Raw genomic sequence first — 26,667 nt, 5'->3', positions numbered from 1 at the left:
CACAGACTGACTGGTCAGCTGTACCTTCTTTCTGAATCACACATGGGTTTGGGTTAACACTGTTGCCACTGGGATGATTGAGTGTTCAGAGCTAAAACACCTTTATACCTTGAATCACAGTGAGTACTCGGTTAGGACTGAAGAAATTGTAACAGTACTGAAAAGCAGCATTTGACAGAGTTGGAATTCACTGTCACCTACCAGATGGGGCTGGGCTCGGCACCTCCAGCACAACACCCTCTCAATCCACTCCACATGCAGAAAGCATTCGGCAGGGGTAGCCTCACTACAAGTCCATTCTTCTCACTACCCAAGTCAGAACCATTTTCTTTAAAAACCAATTGCTATCTAAAGATTACTATTTTGCTGTGACATTTAAAAAAAATTTTCTCTGAATATATAAGCTTTTAGCAGTAATACACATTTCTGCATTGATATATGTATGGAATGTGCAATGTGCACAATTTAGTTAAAGATGTTTCTTTGCTCTCTGTTTGAGCATGTGAGACATCTGTCTTTCTGTATATAAAATTTCACAGCAATAGATGCCAGATTTGTACTTAATAAATTTGGGGGATGTTATTGTTTGCAAACACATTTAAAGTTGCATAATATGTAATGTATTATCTCAGAAATGTGTATCAATTCGTGGTTATGAAGTGCTTTTGTCAAACCTTTCATATTTCCTTAGCATCAATATCCACACTATAGCCAAGAGCTCATATGTTAAAAAATTAAACTCCAAATTTTCCTTTCCCAGCCCCAGCTCCCCGATTGATGACTCTGAGTAAAATTAATTATTTATTATTAAATGTGTTGTTCACAAGCTTTGGCTCACACCCTATGTCTACCACTTGGTTAGTTACCTCTCTTCAGTCCTTCTTCCTTCGTGTCTCTTCAGCATCTCCCTGAGTACATACATCTACCTGCTGGTTTATATCCGTCTCCCCATGGCTCCCTTAAATCTCTCTCTAGTCTCCTTTTATTCTCTCACTCTCTTCCAGAATCCTCTCTTCCTGCTAGTGTCCGACCTCATATTTCCTGCTTCAGCTCATTGGCTATTGGCTTTTTATTAACAGGTGGTACTTATAAGGGATTCTCTCTACAAATTCCCTCAATGCAAGGACTTTGAGCTACCTCATGTCTATTGTTGCGCCTCACTACCATTACTGTTTGATAGATGACTGCCCAGGCAAGCCACTCAGTGTCTCAGTGTCTATCTGTAATTTGGGAATACTAGGCTTACCAGACATGAGGGTTCAGAATAAAAAGGAAGCCATGTAATGTCTTCACAAACTTTTACTTACGACACAAATGATATTTATACTATTGTTTTTCATGTGTCTTTGTTGCACTTGTCAATTAATCCTGCTCAATCACCCAGTGGTAATGGTGCAAGTTCCCCACTACCTGCACCGATGTTCTGTGTTCCCAAATGAAGGAAACACACATGTGGCCTTACATCTTAATATGTCTTAAACAGGTCAACTGCTGGGTCACTCCCAAACTTCCTGGTTTGGAGTGTAACTGGTCACATGTTTTTCTGATTCCTCCACATGGGAACAGTCCTGTAACTGGCTCAGACATAAAAGTGTCCCTAGACAAAACTTCAGCTAAAATTAGACAATATTTCTTGTTGGTTATAGAACTCTTAAGATTCATCATGTCATCCTTCACACGCCATGACTGAAGATCTATTGCAATTGGTTATTGACCAAACTCATAAAAGGATAGTTATCTTTCACCTGCTCAAACAAGGAGCAAAAATTCATCCTTAACTGATCTTTGCACCTTGTACAATCCGTATGAATATCTTAATAATACTAAATTTTGGCTGAAAGATTCATATATTACAGAATGTGCAGCTCTGACAACATTTATCTTCAGGGATGCTAAAATGACCAACTGTCCCAGCTCCCTGCCTCCTAAAGGTGTTTCAGAGACTTCCTCCCAGAACAGCTTTAAGAATAGCTTGTGATTCCTTAGTGATCTTGGTTCATCCAACCCTTCAGACATATCCAGTTAGAACATCAGTCAAGCCATGATCCTTCCAAATATATAGAAACTGGATGACAGATGTAAAAGCCAGCTTTCTTAAGTCTGATTTTTCCAATTTTCCAACCCCTTCCCACCACTTTAAAAAGGAATATATATATTCCATTGCCCCTATTCAACAGGAAGAAGCCATGAAGAATTGTCATCCCTATTCCTTGGGTTTGAGTGTTTGGTTATAGTTATTCTATAAATTATAGATAGGTTGTCATTTTAAAGGATGATTTGGAAATGGTCATAATTTTGAATAGGGAAGAAACTAACTAGAAAACTTAGACTTGGAGATTTATGTCTTTCCTTTGCTTGTCTCTATCCTGTCTTTTCTAGGTAAAAGGAAGGAGGTTAAAGGGGAAAAAAGGGGGTTAGAGTAATATTTTAAGAAATTAGAAATATGGGATCGATTACTACATTTATTCTTAAATAAAACACTATATAGCCATAATCTTACATAGGTAGAAATCTTTATAATTGATGCAAAGTTGGAATTATAATTTCTTACATTGGTATAGAATTTATATATTGATACAGGATTAAGGTTTTCATTGGTATAAATCTTTATATATTGCTACAAAATTTAAATTTAATTTTTTTACTTTTAGATAGGCAGTGTGCCTATGCAACGCATTTAAGAATGCAAGGCTTAGACCCAGTCCTTTTAATAGCTGCTATTTCAAACTGTTTGGGATGATTAAGTAATTCAAGTTAAGGGCCAAAGAGTAATGTCATGGTTATATTAGATTTTGATTTAATTATAATAAAGTATTTTCAATATTATTCAAATAGAAATAGCTAAGAGTAGTCAAGATTTAATAGTTGACATATACTATATATAGTCTTCAAAGGCATCAGAAATCCACAGAATATGACATTTAAATTCATTTCATTATTAATAGATTTTCTGACTAGAAGACATGTCTACTCCTGACAGTGCCCCCTTCACAGTTCAAAGAAGACATTGAGCATCATAACCTCCATATGCAGTTGCTCCAGTTGTGATAAGGTTGCCATTGGACAAGAATTGTCCTAATTCATCTACAGACAAAAAAAATACTGTCCAAAAAAAGAACACACAGTATGAGAGAGTCAACAGCTTCGCTCTGCCAAGACTGAGTAAGCTAGTCCTTCATAATTCCCACTTCACCAGATGGTTCTGGGCCAGAAGGCTAAAGACAGATGCTCCAACATTTTGAGGACTAGGGGAATGTCCAAGTAGTCAGCTGTCTCTACAATTGTTTAAGTTTTGGAAGCTATGTTTTTCTGCTTCATATACATTGAGGTAATATTTAATCCATTCTTGGATCTCTGACAGAGTAGAAGACTTGTTATAGTGTCATAATCAAATTTAAATTGTTTAACATTAAGAAAGATGATCTAGATTTGAAAGGGGTTTTCACATGGTAATACAAGTTAAAATCAAAACATAATTCAGGTATAGAATTGTAAACTCTTTAAGTTAAGATAAATGTTAAAGTAATGTACCTAAATTGACAAAATTAATAGACTGGACATTGTTAGTGTATATCATACCTTATAGTTTACATAAGTGTTATAACTATGTTCAATGTATATCTGAGCAAAAAGGCCTTTTTAATGGATGATAAGGAGTGAATGTTGTAGATTTGATCAAATATTATTTATATTATGTTAATTGGGTCGTCAATATTACATGAAAATCCACAATGTCTGCACATGAAATGATGAGGGTCCCCGCCCTCAGTTGGTTGGATTGGTAAATAAAGTTGCCTGTCACCAATGGCTGGGCAGAGAGACAGAGGCAGCAGTTTTAGGAGTCCAAGGCTAGGGACAGAGAAAGGAGAGGAAGAGAGTTAGCTGTCATGCTAGGAAACAAGTAGCTGCCATGGCTGAGAAGTAAAGGATAGAGACACAGCCAACATATAAAAGCAGGGGAAGAGTGGCCCCAGCTCTCTCAACTCCCAACGAGGTATAGGGAACAACAATAAAATATAGATTTTAGTAAGCAATAACTCAGGAATATTGGAGGGGCAGGGCTAGGCATGTGGAGATTTGGGAGTGGCCCAGCCATTAAGCTATTTAAAACATATTAAAATATAAGGCTACATGTGTGTGTCTTTCATTCAGGAACCCAGAACATTGGGATGGGTAGCGAGGAACTCGCACCACTGTCACTGGGGTGATTTGAGCAGGATTAACTGATGAATGCCAACATGTCTCCTTAAGTTACTTTTATCTCAATCAATCTTTGCTTACTAATCCTTACACTGGAAATAATGAAAGTCTACTTTACAATTGGGGACATAGCCCATTAGTAGAGCACCTGCCCCAGCATACACATGACCATAGACTCAATCTCCAGTGCTAGGAAAAAAAAAACAAAACAAAAACAAAGTATCTACTGTATCTAATTATGATGGCCACACACATTTAATACTGGAATTGAAGACCACTAATTCCACCACACATCTGGCATCACTCCAACAGCTTCCTTGGTTTTCTGCTTCACACTGGCCTCTGCCAGTCTTCTGTATTTATAGCCAAGTTATTGTTCTTATGTCACTGACTTGCATGAAGGTGGTTGCCAAAAATATGTGTTGAATAAACAAAGAGAAGAATAGTGGGTAAGAGAATGGACATTCCTATGTAGTGTTTAGGACATCTGCCTTCTTCTCCAAACTAGTGTCTTCCAAATAAAGCCCAAGCTTCAAAAGTACTTTTACAAACTAGATCCAACTTTCATGTTTATGTTAGAACACTTCACTACAAAACACTGTTACTCTCACCCATCTCAAGTTTCAGCCTGCTGTCCATCATGTTAGGACTGCAATTCTCCTCTCTGTCTATTCACATCCTGACTCTTTTGAGTTGGTCTCCTCTAAATATGGCTCTAAACATCAGAATGTGTGAATATCTTTCATTTCTGCTAGGAAGAGCAGGTTCCTTCAACAGTCACTGGGTGTTGGGGATTTGATTTGTGCTTACGTGGGAATTCATACCTCTGCAGCAAGACCCTGCCAACAGTTGGTTTGTTGACTGGTCAATAAAAGAGCCAGCGGCCACTGGCTGGGCAGGGGGATAGAGCCAGGGCTTTTAAGATTCCCAAGCAAGAAACAGAGATATAGGAAGACAGAGTTAGACATTAGAGAGTGGCAGGACAGACCACACTGTGAAGGAGCAGGAGGGTGAGATGGGTGAAATGTAGGTACAAAGGGAAAGCAGCCCCATGGAAGGTCTGCCCAGAAGGAAACTAGCAACAAAGATAAAATATAGATTTACAAAGTATTAACTCAGGAATACCAGAAGGGAGTGTGTGCTAGCCACAGGGAGGTTTAGAAGTGCCCAACCACTGAGCTAGTTACCGCATATTAATTATACAGGGTGCAAGTGCATGTCTTTCACTTGTGAATCCAGAGCTCTTGGGCAGGTGCAGAGCCACATGCACACCCGGTCAGGACCATACAGCAGACTGGGCACTCATTGTAGACTACTTTAGGACATTTTGGGAAGAATTGTCAGTTTAAGAAATGTTTATGAATGGTCTATATAATGACAGACTAGAAGGACCCTTGTTATACTAGGAATGGACAATGGTAATCATTCGATAGTTTGGAAGAAAGATATGCTTTAGTATTGCTAGTTACAATATATGAGTCCTAAACATACACAGAAAATGTTTGCAAATATAAACACGGTTATTTTTAACAATAGGAAATGATCATACTAAATTTCTATAAACAATGTAACACATTATGTTAATCATGATAATTAATGTTAATCCCTAATTGAAAATGTTTCCATTAAAAATTTTCATGACTATAAATAAAATCAGGCTGCTTTTTTATGTCTCCCGCCATAATAACAAACACATTTAACATTAATTTAACAATATTAACCATTTTTAAGTAGATAGAAGAACATTTACAGAATGCCTTTCCTATCAGCTGGGTAGTACCTAGATTAAAATTGCAACTCATCTTACTCAGAATCTGAGATGATAATTAAGGCACTGCATGAACATCTGTCTAGATTCAAGATTTTAAATTACTCAAATCAGGCTAAAGTAGTAGCACAAGAATATCTGCACCTGGGAACTATAAATAAACAGTGTAATAAAGTTTCAAGGGTGTTCAGAGAAACCTTAATGCGGGTGTTTCCTTAAGAGTTTTCTCTCCCTTGTTCTTTCATTTAATCTAATGCTTTTCAATAGCCAATTCACCATAAGACACAAAAGGTTTTAATTATATGTTTTCAGTAGATGTCTCCCAATCACAACTCAATTCACCTAGTTTACCATCATCTCACAAATACAAAAATTACAATGATTACTCAGACCTCTTTCCAGAGTTGTCCCATCCGTCCGTCCGTCCATCCATCCATCCATCCATCCATCCATCCATTCATCCATCCATCCATCCACATTTCTCACACATCTATGGAAAGCACAGCACACTCCTGGCACTTTCTTCCATTTAATGGTTATAATTCATGGTGTTCTTTTCACATGTAGTACACAGAACACAGGCTATATCTTCATATTTATTTCATTGCTGTCCCATAATGATGAATACTTTCTCACATTTTTAACCACTTAAGAGAAGCCAATTTACTAAACCAAAATCACTGAAATAATTGTGCTTACATAGTGGCACTATTAAATATCAGGTGTTTAATTTTACTTTTGAGAGCTAAACACCCCACCTAACTCATTCAAGGCACTGCTGCCACTGGATTATACCAGTCTTGAAAAAGCTATTATGCGAAGAGATCAATAGGCCTGAATTTGAGGCAGAGGCAATGGAAGTGTGACTCTTATTTCAAGATGATGGCATGGAAAGATACACAGATGTTCAGCCATTTATTCACAGGAAGTAACGCTTCCTGATAAGACTTATCTCCTTGTTTTATAGCTTATTTTTGTCATCTGCTCTGGTTTTAGAATGTTAGTATGTCTTGAGAGCCTGCTACATGCCATTCAGCACTCTGTTGTACATTCTCATGACAATATTTGTTTTAAAAATTAGGAAAATGTCACTGAGAGAGAGGTTATGGAATTTCTCCAAAGTCACATATCTCAGTAGCAGAAGGGCACTTGGCTGCATTCATAAAAGGGCTGAAGTCAAAATGGTGTTGGTTATAGTATATGCTTCACAAGTTATGTGCTGCTGCTGCTGCCATATTTTCTCCTAAACAGAGTTCTCCAGAGATTCAGAACTCACATGCACATTCGCATAGAGAGGAGCAAAGACAAGGGGCACAAGTGGAAACAGTATCCGCTGTAATGAAGTAGCTTACATATTATGAAATGGGATAAATTGCAAGATGTAGGGAGTTGGTGGTAAGCTGTTAACGAGGATGGCTTTTCATCAACTTTACATAAGCTGCAGTGATTTGGGAAGAAACTTTCTCAGTTGAAAAAATGCTTCCACAAGACTGGACGAGACTATGGGCAAATCTGTCAGGCACTTTATTGATTAATGACTGATGTGGGAAGGCCTAACTCACTATTGGTGGTGCCACTGTAAAAGTAACTTTTATTCTCCTGATGTAATTGTTTGGGAGGTTTACTCCTTCCATCTGCTAACCTAAACCTAGTCCTGGAAGCTTCTAGCCTCCATAAAATCTAATCTAGGCCAAGAACGTTTTCAGCCCCTGAGACTTTTTGCTGTATAAACTCACCTTTTCTAGCTCTTTCAGATCTCTGGCTGGCCAACTCTTCTGGCTCAAACTCCTCTCCTAGCTGACTTATTAAATCTGGCCTTTCTCTTTGCCTCTGGATTGCTCTGCTTGGCCTCAAACTAACTCTAGCAATCTTTTCTAATCTTCTGGCTCCTTCTCATTCTCTTGCTCATTATCTGTGTCTAGCTTGTTCTCACTTCAATCTGTCTCTGTAAAACTCTCCTGGTAAAACCGCCTCCTTCTTCCTCTCTGGGCTGCTCTACTCTCCTTCTCAACTCTGCTGCTCTCCATGAAGTCTCCTACATCCATGTACTGTACCCTCTTCCTCCTGTACCGACTGTCTCTCCCTTAAGTAGCTTCCCTTTCTTCTCTCTTCTCGTGAGAGTTGGGCATATCCTATTCTGTCAAATTTTTCTCTGATTTATCAATTTTTCTGTCACTCAATTACATATCACTTTCAAACATGGGTGCTTTCTTCTCCAAACTGACCTTACCTTCATTTGGGGTTAAAGGTAGATACTAAGGGCGTGTCTGTATTCCAGCACGAGGGATTAAAGGAGTGTGCTAAGGGCTCAACCACATCCTAACTAGAAACAGGTTCAAATATCCTGTAACAGGCCACTTCTGGGGAGGTGGTCCTGAGTTACCCGTATGAGAAGCAGGCTGAGCAAGTCAGTACGAGCAATCCAATATGCAGTGTTCCCATGCTTCTACATCAGTTTCCTGATCTCGGTTCTTGCTTTGATTCCTTCCCAAATTGCTTTCAGTTATGCTTATCACAGCAATAGAAAACCTAGTAAGACAGGTAGGCTGGTGTCAAGTCCTACCAACAGCTACATGGGATAAGGGTTTAAGATAACCTCAAGTACTGCCTGTAAAACACAGTCTTTTTTTTTTTAAATCTGCTTTTGAGAGAACATAATTTAGTGCTTTCCAATTAAATTAAAAATCAATTCTACTAAATAATCTATACAGTATGGAAAACTTAATTCTGATTTCTGCAACACTGTCTTGAGCTGTATTTTAATTTGTTTCCTTTTTAATATACCCTATACTGCATAAATAGTCCTCTGGGGCTGGCCTTTTACTAAAAGAAAGACAAGAGGGGAGAGAGAGGAGGAAAAAAAAATTCAACAAGTAAGTCCAGGGCCAGTTTTGTCTCAAGGGCAGTGCATTCGAGATGCCCTGCTCCTTGCTCTGGGGACTGCAGACACCCATCTGTGCTCATTAGCCTTCATCAGTGGGACTGTGAGCATTCAGCAGTTGTCATTATATGCAGTTTTCAGCAAAACCTCATTAGCTGAAGAACCCAAGCAGATGCTTTGTCCATGTCAATTCCACAGAAGACACTGAACCACAGAGTTTATCCTCAGGAGCTAAGGGCCACACAGCAAGCGGGTACCCCCAGCCTGTGATGAATGGCATCCAGTTCTGCCATCTCCAGCTAGGCCAAGGCAACAACATGGAACGACCAATACAAAGAGCAAAGAAAAACAGCACGTTTGAAAGGCTAAAACAGTCTCAAGAATAGAATTTGACAGATAGAAATAGCCCAAAGGGTCCATATATTTATATACTAGATTAGTGATTCTGTACATTTTCATTTAAAAGTAAGAAATGAATTTTTAAAAGTACTGGTGGATCTCAGATGCAGTTTCCAATGTCCAAAGCAGGCAAAGCTTACTGCCACTTCCTCCAGGGACTGCAATTATCTTACAGAGAATGTCAGGAACTTTGACACACATACATACAAAAATTTATTTTAAAGCAGTTTTTACCTCCTTCAAAAGCACTTACTGTCACTTGATGCTTCTATATACTTGTCTTAAAGAAATGGCAGAGCTAAAGGCCTTGCTTCCTTCCCGGAGACTACAATAAAGCAGCTCCAAGGCCCAGGCTGGAGCACCCAGCCATGGTCCTCACAGCTTTGGTTAAACCTAAGCAAAGGGCAAAGATTGCAAACCAGTAGACAATGGGAAGGACCAACCTCAGAAGACATCTGTAAATGGGAGAAGAGTGGTGGGGGTGGACAGGGGAAGTGCCAGCTCCTAAAGCCCAGTCATTCCACTCTTGGGTTTCTGTGTCATTTAAAAGGACTTCATGTTGTTCTGGGTCACACCAAAGAAAGGTCTCTAACAGTAGGCAGGGGAAACCAGAGGTTAGACACATGAGGTAGAAAAGCAGTGAGTATAACAGGAAGTCTTCTTTTGAGGGTTTCTCCTTTGGGTGCTTGTACTGACTACATTAGTTTTCTGGTATCTGAATTAAAAATATTAGGTCCCCTAGTAATAGAAGTAGATGAGGTGAGAGAAGTCTGTGTGACATACAGGATGGCAGGCCTTCATCTCAGCCAGAATCCCAACTTTAACATGTTGAAATCCTACCTCAAATTTTATCTGAAACAGATATTAACATGATAAAATCAGCAGTCAACTTGACACATGAAGAAACTGAGCCCTAGAAATGGGAAATGGCTGAGCATCATCAACATTTAAGGTGGAAGACCCAAAGGCAGAAGAGCTCAGGGCTCCGTCCTGACCTGTCCTAGAGTCTGAGTCAAGATTACTGCTTGTTCAGAAGTAAATTCATGTGTGTATGTGTGTGCATGTACATGTGTGCACACGTTTGTGCATGTCTGTGTGCACACATGTGTGCTGGTGTGTATGTGTGCATGAATGCATGTACAAGCACTAGCACATATGTGGTGTGAGTGCACGCGAACTTGAGTGTGCATGTGTGATTAGGTCAGAGGCTTTGATTACAAAAGGACTCTGCTAAGCAAAGTTCCAGCTAAGAACACGTTAGGTGCAAGGTGCATAATAGGAATGGCACTGAGGTAGAAAGGCTGAAGTATTTGAGGAGAACAATATGTCTGTGGAACAACAGAATCTTGGATCTGTTGCCTGTGTAACCTTAGAGATGTCATTTCTCTTTCAGTTTCAGTGTCAACTTCCTGCCTTATAAAATGGAAGGCACTACACAAGGACTAAACACTAACATGCTATAATGTGATACAGGCAATGAGCCTGAGGATACTACATATGATTTTGAATTTTCTTAATGATTGGAGAAAACTAATTGCATGTCTGTTACAGAGATGCGTAGCTTGAAGGCTTATATAGCTGTTTCAAAAGAGAGAAAGAAACAACAAAAAACAAAACAAAACCACATCTCCAGCTGTAGATCTGAGACAATATGTTTTTGGAAAGCTTCTCGGGAGTGACAGTCATTTCTTTACACCTTTTGTATAATGATAAATTTAAATTGTTTTATAATCTCTTCCCTTGTTTTCATTACCTATATACTATAAAATATTTTATTTAGGAATAGCAGAGTACTAAGTAAACAGAAATTATCTAATGTAAAGCAAGTCACATTAATAGATTTAAATGTGATAGTAGCATTTTTACAGCAATAAACATCAGAGTGTGGTTGGCTCCTATTAGGACCAACTTGTAGAGTAAAAATGATTAGCAGTTATTTGGTAAAGCAAACCTTACACTGACTGTGTTTCCAGAGAGGTTTAAGTAAAGAGGGAATATCCACCCTGACTATGGGCAGCACCATCAGATGGGCTGGAGTTCAGAACAAAGAAGAAGAAAATTGAAAAAAGGAAGCTGAAATTAGCCTTCATCTGTTTCTCCTTCATGCATACCAGTGAAACGGGTCCAGGCGCCTGACAGGATGCCCCCAAAGTGAGAGAGGTCTCTCTGCCACACTTCCTCCATGGACGGACAGTACCTTCATCTGTGAGCCAAGATAAACTCTCTTTCCTTAAGATGCCTTTTCTGTTACTTTGTCATTAAAACACAAAAAGTAGCTACTGCTCTTGCTAAAGAGTTGAACAAAGAAGTATTACACAGACATCTTAAGAATTTTATAATATTAATGGGACAAGTAATTAAGTATTCAGAATACATCAATGAATATAAAACTTGACTACCAATAAGGCTGTAACACAAGGCAAGAAAGCTTATATATGTCTATATATTTGTAAACTGTTGCAGGACAGACGTGTGATCACACTGGGAACCCTGACATTTTGTTGCTTCCTGGAAAAACCTGTTTCTAGCTGTGGTGTGGCTCAGCCCTAGCACATACCTTTAACCCATGAGCTTTCTGCTTATTGCAAACAGGATGAAATAAAATCAACCATAGGGAGTGAACATAAGAAAACACCACAGAACGTAAGAGAAAATCAGGAGGGTGGCTAGAGAGACACACAGGAAGTAGAAGAGAGGGACATTCAGTTTGAGGGCCTTTTGAGATTATATAAAGAAAGAGCTTCTTTGTGGGACATCAGCCGAGGAAGAAGGTCGGCAGGGTGCTTTCTCTGCTACTCTGAGCTAGCAGGCTTTCACCCTAGTGTTTGGCTCCCTAATATTCTTTGGTAAAATCAAACTGTTGCAATTTTGTTGAAAATAGTAAATTTATCATTTTCTCCTAGACTGATCAAGATTTTTCTCATCTCTTAAATATGCAATTTGAAATAAAATTAAAAATAATACTTATTTAGCTTTCACAGTGAACAACACATGTTAAATTTACATGCATGCTCATTTGTGACACTGTAGTCGGAAGTTGCTATTTCTATATAATAGATAAGTAAAGGCTTAAAGTGATTAAATTGTTCAAGGCTATAGTTGAGTTGAAAGAGGTAGGCTAGGCTTTTATGATGCAAAGACCACACTGCATCCCTTCCTCAAACACACACACACACACACACACACACACACACCATTACTTAATCTTCAGAAAGAAAATTCATAGGGAATCTATTTTTATTTTTCAAAACAAGATTCTAGTCAGTTTGCACATATCAGGAATTTACTACAAAAGGAACAGACAGACAGACAGACAGAAAGCAAGCAAGCCAGCCATCCAGCCAGCCCATCCTTCCCTTTGGTTTCACTTAATCAAGAGCAAGTACAGATTTGAGTTCTCCACTTGAGTCTGAATCTGTGCCTGTCTGAAGGCTGCCTTGTGAATCCCTGGCTCTGTGCGTATGTGTGTGTGTGTGTGTGTGTGTGTGTGTGTGTGTGTGTGTATGTGCGTGTCCCTAACAAAGGGCTTCATCCTGTCTTTTTGAACAGCATAGAATCATATGGGGAAGGATTGGGAGAAGACTTTACAGAAATCTTTAACAAAGTTTTATGAGGTATTAAGTCACTGACTCCAAAGGACCCAGATAACAAATAGTATTACAAGAATCATTGTTTATCAAACTACTCAAATGTATTCAACATTATCAATTTATGGTAGATATTCAGTCATATGGGTTTTCAATTTCTGTATTTTCCACTTTCAGCAAATGATACATGCATCTGGAATGGGTCAGGGGCATGGAAGAATGCATAATCTAAGCTTACAGGTGTGCATTAGCTGAGGTTGGAAGCACTGATGGCAAGGGAAATCCAAGGCAAGTAAGGTGGACTGTTGCATTGTCCCCTGAAGGCAGGCTAAAGGAATAGGTTGAGGCTAGGCATGGTGGGCACCTGCCTTTAATCCCAGCACTCTGGGGGCAGAGGCAGGCAGATCTCTGAGTTTGAAGCCAGCCATCTACAGAGTAAGTTCCAGGATAACTGGGGATATATATAGAGAGATCCTGTCTCAAAAAACAAACAAAACAAAAGAGAAAAACTGGTTGAATACATAGTAGAATAGTGCAAATCATGACTCCAAGTTCTATTATTAACTCTGGCTATGACATTCAGTGAAAGTTTTAGTTTTAAAGTAGGAGATCCTTTTATAATATTGAATCACCACACAAGGTCTCACTTATGTAGCCTTGGCAGGAACTTGACAAGTAGATCAGGGTTACCTTGAACACACTGAGCTATGCCTGCCTCTGCTTCTGCCTTGCTGAGATTAAAGGCATGTGCTACCATGTCTGTCCTCATACAGAATTTTACATATTTATATTTTAAGAAAACAAAGCAGGATTCGCCCTTCCACCTGTGAATATGAAAAATGAAAAGTATATATTTTCTGCCCAGACGATGGAAGTATGCATGTGGTATAGTTAAACAGGCCTAACCCCCCTTCCCTAATCATGAATTTAGGGCCTGGAGATTAGCTTACATGACTAAAATGTATGTTTTGAGTACTGGCCTTCTTCACAAGATCATCAGAGCAGATGAGCTCACCTTAACTGTCACATTAACTGTGCTAATCCACCTCTCAGACTGAGCGCTGAGGTGACACAGCACTAACTCACTGCTCTCAAGGATCTGCCAGCACATGTGATCTGGTCCACCATAACTATGTCACGAGGAAGACAGAGTACCTAAAACAACTCATCAGAAATACATTTTAGTCACCAAAATAGTGGCCCAAAACACCATGAAGCAAAGGACCTCATAAAAGAGAAATCACTGCTCAGGGAAGCAGAGGTTCCCCACTCCCTGGTACTGGAATGGACAATGCCATATATAATGTATGCAGTAAACTAAGGTACATACAAAGTGGGGTTTGCTGGCCCATGCCAACAGTGGCAGCATTTAAGACTCTAGGAGGTAAAGGTAGGAGGACCAGATCTTCAAGGTTGTTTCCTGCTACAGAACCAGTATAAGGCAACCAGAGCTACCTGAGACACTATCTCTTAAGTTAAAAAAAAAAAAAAAGAAAAGAATATGAGACAAAAATAAAGGGGACCTGGGGGAGGCAGGTTCCAGGCATAGCTAATACATTTACTCATGAGGACACTCACTGTTTTCCCTCCTCAGAGTTAGATATCAGGAATGATAATTAACACAGCAGGAGGCCTCACTACTCACTGCACATCTTTATTTTAGACCGTAAATCTTACTTCCTTACTTGGATCTCTTTAACCTCTTTTATATTTCATCCATGAGTAACAAATCTTCTTCTCACAGATGAAATATTTTATTATATATCATGCTTATTGCTGAGACTTAATTTTAATAAGTTCAGCAGGTTAATTAGAATGATGTTATTAAAAGCTCCTTTAAACATGCAATTCAACTTTTTTAGCTCTAAAGTTTTTGATCAAGGTATTTAATTTTTTAATAGGCTGTGGTACAAACAGTGTTGATAAGAGATTCACATGTCCTTTGAGACTACAGAGAATTATCTGAGGCCAACATCTGCATAGCTGTGACATAGTCAGCCGAGGTTTTCAGACACATTTTGGGTGCCTTGACTACTTTACTTGAGTCTGTTTTATTATAATAATCATAAGAATTGCTCTGCTCTATTAAACTTGACAACCACACACATAGGTAAATAAATTTAGCTTTTCCACACCAGATGAACAACTTATCTTTTGTCAAGCTAACAAAGTTAGTTTATTTCTTTGAAGGAGGAATTATATCTAAAACTGGTTAACTATTTGAGGCCATATTGATAAACCAACCCAAATAAAACTGAACCACATGCAAATGTCCTTAAAGCATCCAAGATTAATAAACCTTTTAATACTGAATAGACTTTATAGAAGAATTTAGAGGAGGGAAAGAGCTGTAAATCCAGTTGGAGAAGTGCTATCTAATTTACATAGTGAATTATGAGGCCCAATAACCTTTTTTGCATGGCAGTAAACTTAACTTCCTGCACAGATGGCCTTCCAGCCATGTGGCTGGGCCATAACACCCCACAAGCTACCTTTGCAAATTTACTCAAAGTTCACTGAGGACCTAGACCATAGAGGGCAGCACAGAAGTGCTAAAAGGAGAATTCTCATGTCAAGTCTTGCAAACAATATAGATTTGAGGGTGACACCCCTGGGATGCTGGCCCGAGAGCTGACCCCACCTGAGTGGCCATGGAGAGGTACTTTGCAGGTACAACAGGGTGCAGGTGGAAGGAAATGAGGATGGCAGAGAAGGGCTGAGTAGGGTGGAGTAGCGGCTCTACAGGGAACGTCAGCTGTGCAGCAGACACACAGGCTTACACTGCCTGCATTCCAGACAGAAGTCCATCAAAGAGCACCCTGCATGTTCTAGCACTTGTCAAGGGCAGAGTGATGTGCATCAGAATTGCTGCCAGCAGAGACTTGGCTCGTGACTGAGGCTAGCTAGGAGAAAACCTCCCAATCATACTTTCCACTTCTTATTGGGGAGGAGACTACTTAACGTTCTGAGAATAATCAGCACATTTATTATACATTTATTATACTATAATCAATCAGATAATGAATCACTCCAGGCACATAGCAAAATAACTGCCAGGAAGAAACAGGAACACCACATTAATAAAAATATATAAAATTATTCTGGAAATTATGCTTAGTGAAATGATCGAGATACAGAGGAATGACTATTGTATGATTCTGCCTCCATTATTTGCAAATTCAGAGACAGAAAGTATAACAATGTTTACCTGGGTGGAGGGAGGAATGAGCAGTCATTAATTGAGTTTGGTTTTTGTTGCAGTGAAAATTATTATAAAGTTTTTAGTATGAACAATGGTGATGGCTACAAAATATCATCAACATATTTAAAACCAACAGACTATTCACTTTATGAATGGCTAAAATAATGACTATTGTATATATTTACTCTATTTAGAAACTTACGTTAGAAATTGCTGTTACAATTCAGCAAATTATGACAACTTCAGATAAACATGCAAAGAAAGGAGTTGGGTTCGTACCTCAACCTGATATAAAGACTGAGTAAAACTGTACCCCACACCTACACTTCAGGGAAAATGCTGCAGAGTTCTTAGGAGACAAGGTGGGTGTAAGTCACAAGCTTATAGTTTTGGACGAGGCTTTTAGACATGACTAAAAGTAAACGTAATTGAAGAAAAATCATTCCTCATCAAAATTTAAAATTTCTGTGCTTCAAACATGACAAAGAAAGTGGGATGACAGATAGTTCACCAAATGGGAGAAAATGTTTGCAGTCAGATAAAGGAATCATCCAGTACACATGAAGGATTTTTGTAACTCAACTGCCAGCAAACGTATGAAAGTATGGTTAGTTTTTGTTAACTAGGGAATGAGAACCAAACACAGGTAGATATGACTTCACCACCTCCAATACCATAAAGTCCAAGAAGTAAGTATCAGTAAGAATGCAGAACAATGGAAAGCCTAGTACACTGAAGGAAATGTAAGATAGTGCTATCACAGGGAAGAAAGCCTGGCAGTTCCTTGAGAGGTCACCTGGACCTGAGCGTATGATCCAGCAATTTCCCTTTGAGATATAGATCTAAGAAAAATGAAGACACACGTAACACAATGACTGCTCTTGGAAGCTGGCAGCAACAACATTCATAATGGCCAAAGCTTAGAAACAACCCACATGATCACAAGCAAAATAAACCATACACCTAAAATGACATGCTGTTCTACCATAAAAGGAGTTGGGTGCTATTAAGTGCTGTCACAGGTATGTCCCCTGAAAACCTAATCCTGAAAGAGAATGCTACTCATGAAATACTACAGATTATACAAGTAGGCAAAAACAGAAAGTTGTTGATGGCAAAACTGAGAAAGGGGAGTGACTAAAAGTGTAGGGTTTTTTGCTTTCTGAGAGTAAAATTGACTTTAGAACATACAGTGTAAAAACTTTTGAATTGACCTCAAGCTGCACTACAGAGCAATAGTGATAAAAACTGCATGGCATTGGTACAGAGACAGACAGGAAGATCAATGGAATAGAATTGAAGACTGAGAAATGAACCCACACAGTTATGGTCACTTGATCTTTGACAAGGTGCTAAAACCGTCCAGTGGAAAAAAGGACAGCATTTTCAACAAATGGTGCTGGCTCAACTGGAGGTCAACATGTAGAAGAATGCAAATTGATCCATTCTTATCCCCTTGTACAAAGCTCAAGTCCAAGTGGATAAAAGACCTTCACATAAAACCAGATACACTGAAACTAAAAGAAGAGAAGGTGGGGAAGACCCTCGAATACCTAGGCACAGGGGAAAAGTTCCTGAACATAACATCAATGGCTTATGCTCTGAAATCAAGACTTGACAAATGGGACCTCATAAAATTGCACAGGTTCTGTAAGGCAAAGGACACTGTCAACAGGACAAAACAGGCAACCAACAGATTGGGAAAATATCATTACCAACCCTACATCTGATAGAGGGCTAATATCCAATGTATACAAAGAACTCAAAAAAATTAGACTCCAGATAACCAAATAACCCTATTAAAAATGGGGTAGAGAGCTCAACAAAGAATTCTCAACTAAGGAAACTTGAATGGATAAGAAGCACCTAAAGAAATGTTTAATATCCTTGGTCATCAGGGAAATAAAAATCAAAACAACCCTGAGATACCACCTCACACCAGTCAGAATGGCTAAGATCGAAAACTCAGGTGATAGCAGATGCTGGCGAGGATGTGGAGAAAAAGCAACACTCCTCCATTGTTGGTGGGATTGCAAGCTGGTACAACCACTCTGGAAATCAGTCTGGTGGTTCCTCAGAAAATTAAACAGAATTACCTGAGGACCCAGCTAAACCACTCCTGGGTATATACCCACAAGATGCTCCAACATATAACAAGGACACATGCTCCACTATGTTCACAGTAGCCTTATTTATAATAGCCAGAAGCTGGAAAGAACCCAGATGCCCTTCAACAGAGGAACAGATACAGAAAATGTGGTACATTTATACAATGGAATATTACTCAGCTATTAAAAACAATGAATTCAAGAAATTTTTAGGTAAATGGATGGAACTAGAAAATATCATCCTGAGTGAGGTAGCCCAATCACAAAAGAACACACATGGTATGCACCAAAAGCTTGCAATATCCAAGATACAACTCACAGACCACATGAAGTTCATGAAGAAGGAAGATCAAAGTGTGGGGGTTTTGGCCCTTCTTAGAAGGAGTAACAAAATGCTCATGGGAGCAAATATGGAGACAAAGTGTGGGACAGAAACTGAAGGAGGGGCTATCCAGAGACTGCTCCACCTGGGTATCCATCCCTTGTGCAGTCACCAAAGGTAGACGCTGATGTGGATGCCAGGAAGTGCATGCTGACAGAAGCCTGATATAGCTGTCTCCTTAGAGGTCTGCCAGAGCCTGAAATATACTGAGGTGGATGCTCACAGCTAACCACTGAACTGACCATGGGGTTCCCAATGGAGGAGTGAGAGAGAAGACTGAAGGAGCTGAAAGGGTTTGCAGTCCCATGAGGAGAGCAACAATACCAACCAACCAGAGCTCTCAGGGACTAAACCACCAGCCTGGGAGCACATAGGGAGGGACCCATGGCCCCAGCTCTATATGTAGGGGAAGATGACAGCATCAGGCATAGGTGGGTGAGGAAGTCCTTGGTCCAGTGAAGGCTGGATGCCCCAGTGTGGGGGAAATCGTGGGTGGGGAGGTAGAAGTGGGAGGGTAGGTGGGGGCATATCCTCATAGAAGCAGGAGGAGGGGGGATGGGATAGGGGGTTCCTGGGGGGTGGGGAATGGGGAGATGGGGTTACATCTGAAATATAAATAAAATGTTCAATAAAAATTTTTTTAAAAAGAAAATAAATAAAAATATCCTAGTAGAAAAAAATTGTTGAATTTAAATTAGTGAATTATATAAGTTACAAATTATAGGTAAGCTATTACAAAAAATTTAAATACTTATTAAGCCAAGGAACACAAAACTCATCAACAATACATTTTTTATTCATCAAAAGACTTATAAATTATTCATTTAAACAAATCCTGGAAGTAGGAACAAGGTGCCCTAGACAGGAATTTCTAAAGGACTCTGAGATGGGCAAAGGGTCAGGCTGAACTGCCTAGACATCTTGGAGTCCAAATAATGGCAGCAAAGTGAGATTCGGAGGCCTGGCACTCACTGGGCTGGGCCCAGGAGAGGCTGGTGATCTAAAGCAACAGAGAGACACAGCTGAGGGAACAAAAGAAAGCTTGCTCTTTTACTATAGGAGCAGGGCACAAAACCACAACAGAGACCACCAGCTTCTAGCATCCAGTCCCAGCTTTTCAACTGAGGCAACAGTTGGTCACCCACAGTTTTCTGCAACTTGGTATCTGAGGGCAGCTCAATATACCTATCATGGCTTCAGAGAGTTGCAAATCTATTCAGCCCCTGCTCCATCAGTAGAGGGTCACAAAGAAGATAGATTCATCTATCAGCTGGGCCTTGTGGCAAAAGGAGGCTTAGCACATCTACAAAGGGTACATACAAATTTGAACTGACAGAATTTCTCATCTGAACTTATGGAGGCTATCAATCAGGAATCATATCCAAAACTCCTCCACTACAGAGCCAAAGGCAGCATAAAAATATTCTCTGACAAAGAAAAAATATGAAATTGGTTGCTGGAAAACTTGTCCATAGATAATGTAAAGGGAACTCCTGAAAGAGAAAATCACACCAGAAGGAGACCAGTGAGAAGACAGTGCAGTAAGCCCAGCACATGATCTTTCACCTTAGACAAGTGTTAAATCAAATTTACAGCTGAATATGAATGATCACAGTCAGACTTGCTGTTCAATGACCACAGGGAATACAGCTGAATATTTACAAAAACCACAGACTGTCCTCTACAAGGCAATAGTAAATAAACTATGGTATAGTCACCCCATGGAGTACAAGTCAGTCATAAAAAGGATTCACAGACACATGCAACAACTGGATGGATTTACAGAAGCGTTAAATGCTAGCTATATTCAATTACATAACATTCTTGAAGTAAAGACTTATAAACCTTAAAAGAGAAAATGCATTGGTGGTTGCCAGGCACTAGTGCTGGAGCAAAAGGAATTCTAAGATGAAAGTCTTGCAGTGACACGGTACATGGCCATGCTGACGAGCTCTATGTGATAAAGTAGATGCACCAACACATGTGCACCTTGTAAAATGAGAGCTGCACCAGCGCTAGCTTTCTGCTTTCCACTGTTTAATAACAATACACAGCTGCTAGCCCCGTAGGAGGTAGAGGGCGGGGTCCTGGGAGCTCCAGGGTCTCTGTAATTTCTTCTAGGACAAGAAGGGATTCCTAGAAACTGTAACTTCCTCTGTAATTTCCTGTGACTATATTTCCCAATATTTATTTCAAAATAAAGAGTTAATTTTTTTATTCAATTAATAGATAAAAATTTTGACCAAGATTTAAAAATCTTTTTACAATAAAAGTTTTTAAACAAGTAACAAGAACTTTCAAGAAGAGTGAAAATGAACTAGAATTTAAAATATGACTGAAAGAAGTCAACAGAATACTTGGAGGAAATGGTAGGAATATATAAAACAGCAACATAGTACAGCAAAAAAATACTCTAGGACAAATATTCCAAAGAAAAGAGAAATGTTTGTGAAAATGTAAAAGACTATGGAGGAAGAGAGTTTATCTGCTATGGAGTCCTGGGTCACAGTGCACCAGCCTCCTCAGACCACCTGTGACTTATACTTAACACCTGGGTCTCCCAGGAGGAACCAGCTTATGCCTACAAAATCGACACTCAGTCAGAGTCATGGAAACCATGCTGGACACTGCTGGGTTACTAAGCACATTTCTGTGTCTCCACAGGAACAGATGCTCAGCTTCCATTCCACAGAACTTGCTCAAGGTACCTCTCCATTTAATGGTTGTACTCAGCATGCCCAACCCCCCCCCCCCCCCCCCGACACACACTGAACTCTACCTGTTCTAATAGTTTCAGAGTTTTGGTTTCTTTTAAAAACACATAAATATTATGGGAATGTGTTTTCATTTTGATCCCAGGTGTGGGATATGGGACTGCTTTGGACTGTCTGCAGCAGCTGACTATGACTTGCCTCATGCTCTAGCAGGGGCATGATTTTTGCCAGGTGCAGATAGTTTCTGTGATTGTGTGATGTTTGGAATTCTACACACTTTTCAGAGGGTATATAAATGCTAGGGCCCCCAAGAAGCAGGGTGGAATGTTGGTTGGTTGTTGTTGGTCGCAGTTAGTCGAAAGCAAAGAAAAAACAAGAAGAAATTATATATCCTGATAGCAAAGATCAAACTTGCCTGTCGTCAGCAGGAAGGTGTCTAAACGTGTTGTCCCCTTTCTAACCCCAGACTTTATTCAGAGATCTCTTTCCTTTCCCCTGTATCCTTTCTCTCTCTTATCTAGGGCTCTAAAGTTGAAAGGGTGGAAGAAAAGAGGTGGAGAAGGGTGGGGAAAAAGAACCCACAAAGTAGCCAAAAGATTGGCTACAATTTTTCTAGCAAGTTTCCAAGTTCTGTAGCCTCTAGTGACTCGTGAAGGCCAGAGGCGGACCTGAGGCCTCCAGACAACTTCTTTGAAGGTAGATTTCTCCTGTTATGCATCATAGGCATTTAAATTCTATTTGCTTTTCCAACATCTGGCAGAGTTTAGAGCACTTGGTCAATCCCCAAGAGACCCTTTACTCACAAAGTTCAATGTGGCCAGTCACAGCCCAGCCACTAAGCCAACACTTCAGCCAAAGAACGGGCTGTGTAACTGGTGTTATTTCTTACTTCTATTTCACCAGCTTACCATGCTCTGCTATGGCAATGGCTTCAGGCATGGCAACCATGTTTAATATGGCTGAGGAAGCAGCAAGAGGACCTTATTTTACAGCCAGGCTGCCGGGGAGAGGGCAGTCCCAGTTCTCAGCAGTTTTCTGCTGAGGGTCCTCATCCTCAGAAACTCTGTTTAGGGCTGTGCAGATATACCCTGCTCGTGGTGCTAAAGAGGAACCCAGACTTATTCCCAAAGCACCGCTCTCAGCTAAGAAGTGGCTGCTTCTAGAAGGCTTGCCACACACAGCCCTCTAGCAGCATTAGAAAGCAGTTCTGATATGACCAGTTAGCAGTAGACTCTCTACAGTTTACTCTTACTACTCTATGCTCCAAATGAACTTTGAGTAGGAAAGAGCTGCAAGTATATTGTGTCCTACGATTTGCAGGTAGCCTACAACCTGCCTTATGTATGTCAAGCAGGAAAAACATGAGTAATTTGGCTAGCCACATAGCTATGACATACTTTGTAGCTCTTTCTTCTGCTCCTATACCTCAGTCTAAGAGAAGGTTTAATATATCCTCTTAGGCCCTAGAGAACTAGGTTAAGCACATAAAATAACGTGTAATGACATATAGTACATACAGTCTGAACATAGCTGAGTCCTGGAGCTGGGTAATACAGAGTTAGATAGATTCCTCATTTTATATTTCTTAAGTGAACCTGAACACCCCACATGTGTACAGGTACACACTGGCATAACACTTACACTGGCCTAAGAGAAACGCCATATCCTTATCTTATAGAGGCTAATAGGCCAGTGAATTTTCTTATCTCCCTGATAATACAAAGCATTTTGTTCTTTTAAAAAATGTAATATTCATTCATTCATTTTGTGTGTGCATGCATGCGAGTGCTTATGTGCATTTTTTAAAATAAAGGAAGCATTTGGATTTGCAAGCATATCAAGTACAAGTGCTGATGCCACTTTTATTAAATGCAGTCTAACTGCTTGGAAACCCAGGCACATGCAGGCTCATTTCCTTTCTCCTCAGGCAGGTTCCACAATCGACAACATTTTCATTTTAACAGTCCTCATTACTGGTATCATTTAATAGTTGAGGGTTTGCTCAAGTCAACATCAATCTTGCTGATACTGCAAACACTTTAGAGTGTGTTGACACAACACAGTCTAAATCCATAGCTAGTAAACATAAGAATTTAAAAACCATTGCCTCCCGGATCATGTCACAATGTGCTAAGAACATCTCTCTCCAGTTATACAGTCCCATTAGGGAGACACAGAAGGAGACAGGGGTGTCTAGCACAGTGATCTTAACATGACCTCCTAGTCCCTCCCCACAACATATCATCTGTCCTCCTGCAAATCATATGCACAGCATCCATGACATCTGAAATCACCTAAATCTGAAGTGTTTACCCAGAAGACACTTTTCTGCTTCCTTATCAACAATTAGCCCTTTACCACAACTCAATCTTAAGTAAAAAGAAGTCTTTTCCACAGAAGGAGCAAGAAAAACACATTGTGAATAAAATTCTCCTTTAACAAACTTTTAAGTGTTTTTGGCTAAATCTAAATTAAGAATTAAAGTATCATTTTACCTGATTAGAGTATCTCATGCTCACATTACGTTGATTCTGAATTGGGACAAAACGCTGGACAGGGTCAATGTCTTTAGGACTGATTAACTCATCAGCTGAAAAAAAGAAATCAAGTGACATCGTCAACAAAGCACGAAACACCAAATATAGAAACAGCACTAGAGACAGAAGAGAAAACTCTAGGGCACTTCACTCAATAAGAGAAAAATATCCATTTTTCTTCTAGCACATTCTCTGAGAAACAAGATGAGTTAAGGCATAAAGTAAGTGCAAGGATTGAAAGAGCAGAAAGTATATCCTTTTACTACTACAACACAATAAAACAAGAAGCTGGTGACAAAGGAATTTCAAAAACAAATATAAGGAAATCCAGTGACATCCTCATCAATAACCAATGGTCAAATGGAAAACTGGAAAGAAAATCAGAAAGTCCTTTTAGGGCCAGGCTATAGAGCTTTTGCTAGCATGCACATGTTTCTACTCCCGATACCACTCCAGCCCAAACAAGAGGAGGGGGATGTAGAATGAGCACTGCTCATAGGGAAAGCATTGCCATTTGTTTACATATTAAACAGACTCAAATATAAAAGCAATACCCTAGCTTCCCATCTTCAGATGGAAATTTCAGGAGAAAATTAAATTAAAAACCAGCAGAATGGAAATGATAAAGGTTGGAATTAATGGACTAGAAGGCAAAAAATCAATAGAGAATATCAAATCAAAACCAGGCTCATGAAAAGCTAAAAGAACATACTAACAACTGGCTAAACTGATCTCAAGATACAAACAAGAACAAAGAGTGACAGAGAGAAAATATGCAAAGACTGAGGTGGGAACACTATGCCGACCTAAGTGTGACCAGAGAACAATACAAAGTCATGTACATCCACAAGCCAGGTGGCCTGGGTGAGACAGCAGGTCCTGGAAAGACACAAACTCTGGAAAGTATCTCAAGAAGCACACACAGAAAGAACTGAGCACATTCTTAAAAAGTAAAGTGATTGAGACTTTAAATACTCACACACCTTCATACACATTCTCCTTCATATACATATATAAAACACACACTCATACACATGAACACACACACACACATGCACACTCACTCATACATATACAAAAATGACAAGTTTAAGGTTTCATTGGTGATGTTAACCAAATAGTTAAAGAGAAATTAAAATCAATCTTTCACAAACTTTTGTACAGATAAGAGGGTAAACATTTTCTAGCTCGAAATTGCCAAGTTATAGGGAAACTATAAACCCAAAATTTCTATGAATATACACACATGAATGACTCCTTTGTCTCCTTCTTCCTCTTCTTCTTCCTCCTCCTTCCCTCTTCTTTTCTTTCTTCTTCTTCTTCTTCTTCTTCTTCTTCTTCTTCTTCTTCTTCTTCTTCTTCTTCTTCTTCTTCTTCTTCTTCTTCTTCTTCCTCCTCCTCCTCCTCCTCCTCCTCTTCCTTCCTCCTCCTCTTCCTCCTCCCCTCTTTTCTTCTTCTTCTTCTTCTTCTTCTTCTTCTTCTTCTTCTTCTTCTTCTTCTTCTTCTTCTTCTTCTTCTTCTTCTTCTTCTTCTTCTTCTTCTTCCTCCTCCTCCTCCTCCTCCTCCTCTTCCTCCTCCTCCCCTCTTTTCTTCTTCTTCTTCTTCTTCTTCTTCTTCTTCTTCTTCTTCTTCTTCTTCTTCTTCTTCTTCTTCTTCCTCCTCCTCCTCCTCCTCCTCCTCCTCTTCCTCTTCCTCCTCCCCTCTTTTCTTCTTCTTCTTCTTCTTCTTCTTCTTCTTCTTCTTCTTCTTCTTCTTCTTCTTCCCTCTTCCTCTTCTTCTGTCTTCCTCTTCTTCTTCTTCTTCTTCCTCTTCCTCCTCCTTCCTCCTCCCCCTTCTTCTTCTTCTTCTTCTTCTTCTTCTTCCTCTTCCTCCTCCTTCCTCCTCCCCCTTCTTCTTCTTCTTCTTCTTCTTCTTCTTCTTCTTCTTCTTCTTCTTCTTCTTCTCCTCCTCCTCCTCCTCCTCCTCCTCCTCCTCCTCCTCCTTCTCTCCTTCTCCTTCTCCTTTTCTCCTTCCTTCTCCTTCTCTCCCTCCTTCTCCTCCTTCTCCTCCTCCTCTTCCTCTTCTCCCTCCTCCTTTTCCTCCTCCTCCTCTTCCTCCTCCTCCCCTCCTCCTCCCCTTTTCTTCTTCTTCTTCTTCTTCTTCTTCTTCTTCTTCTTCTTCTTCTTCTTCTTCTTCTTCTTCTTCTTCTTCTTCTTCTCCTTCTCCTCCTCCTCCTCCTCCTCCTCCTCCTCCTCCTCCTCCTCCTCCTCCTCCTTCTTCTCTCCTTCTCCTTTTCTCCTTCCTTCTCCTTCTCTCCCTCCTTCTCCTCCTTCTCCTCCTCCTCTTCCTCTTCTCCCTCCTCCTTTTCCTCCTCCTCCTCTTCCTCCTCCTCCTCTTCCTCCTCTTCCTCCTCTTCCTCTTCCTCCTCCTCCTCCTCTTCCCCCTTCTCCTCTTCGTCCCCCTCCTCCTCCTTTTCCTCCTCCTCCTCCTTTTCCCCCTCCTCCTCCTCTTCCTCCTCCTTCTCCTTCTTTTTGATTTTTAGTGACAAAGGTTTCTCTGTATAGGTCTGGCTGTCCTGACACTCACTCTGTACACTAGGCTGGCCTTGAAATTATAGAGATCCACCTGCCTCTGCCTTCAAGTGCTACACACAAATTCTTAACAAAATGTTAGCAAACTAATTAACATACAAAAGGAATTATATACCAAAATCACATAGGATTTATCAAACAAATGCAAAGACAGTTTAATAACAAAATATCAAGTGTTATATTATAACATATCAAATATAAAGTTCTTGTTTGTATATGTTGTCCCAGGGACAGTTCAGAAATTCAGGTAGAGACTATATATACAAACAAAGTAAGATAAAAAGCCACACATAAGAGCTAAACTGTAAGCCTGGTAGAA

The 26,667-nt window shown here is 39.8% G+C and overlaps 1 protein-coding gene across 8 annotated transcripts in view; it reads right to left on the bottom strand.

Moving 5' to 3' along the window:
- Phkb (phosphorylase kinase regulatory subunit beta) overlaps positions 1-26,667 on the bottom strand; it is a 171,014-nt gene that overhangs the window by 49,175 nt on the left and 95,172 nt on the right. For all 8 annotated transcript variants that reach the window (XM_034523099.2, XM_034523100.2, XM_034523101.2 and 5 more), the window contains one exon: positions 23,737-23,831. In XM_034523099.2, the coding sequence (XP_034378990.2) occupies positions 23,737-23,831 (95 nt within the window). The remainder of the gene's footprint in view (positions 1-23,736; positions 23,832-26,667) is intronic.

The sequence above is a fragment of the Arvicanthis niloticus genome, chromosome 18 (assembly GCF_011762505.2).
Source record: "Arvicanthis niloticus isolate mArvNil1 chromosome 18, mArvNil1.pat.X, whole genome shotgun sequence".
NCBI classification, from domain to species: Eukaryota; Metazoa; Chordata; class Mammalia; order Rodentia; family Muridae; genus Arvicanthis; species Arvicanthis niloticus.
Note: the sequence above shows the minus strand (reverse complement) of the source record. Positions and strands in the feature narration are given on the sequence as shown.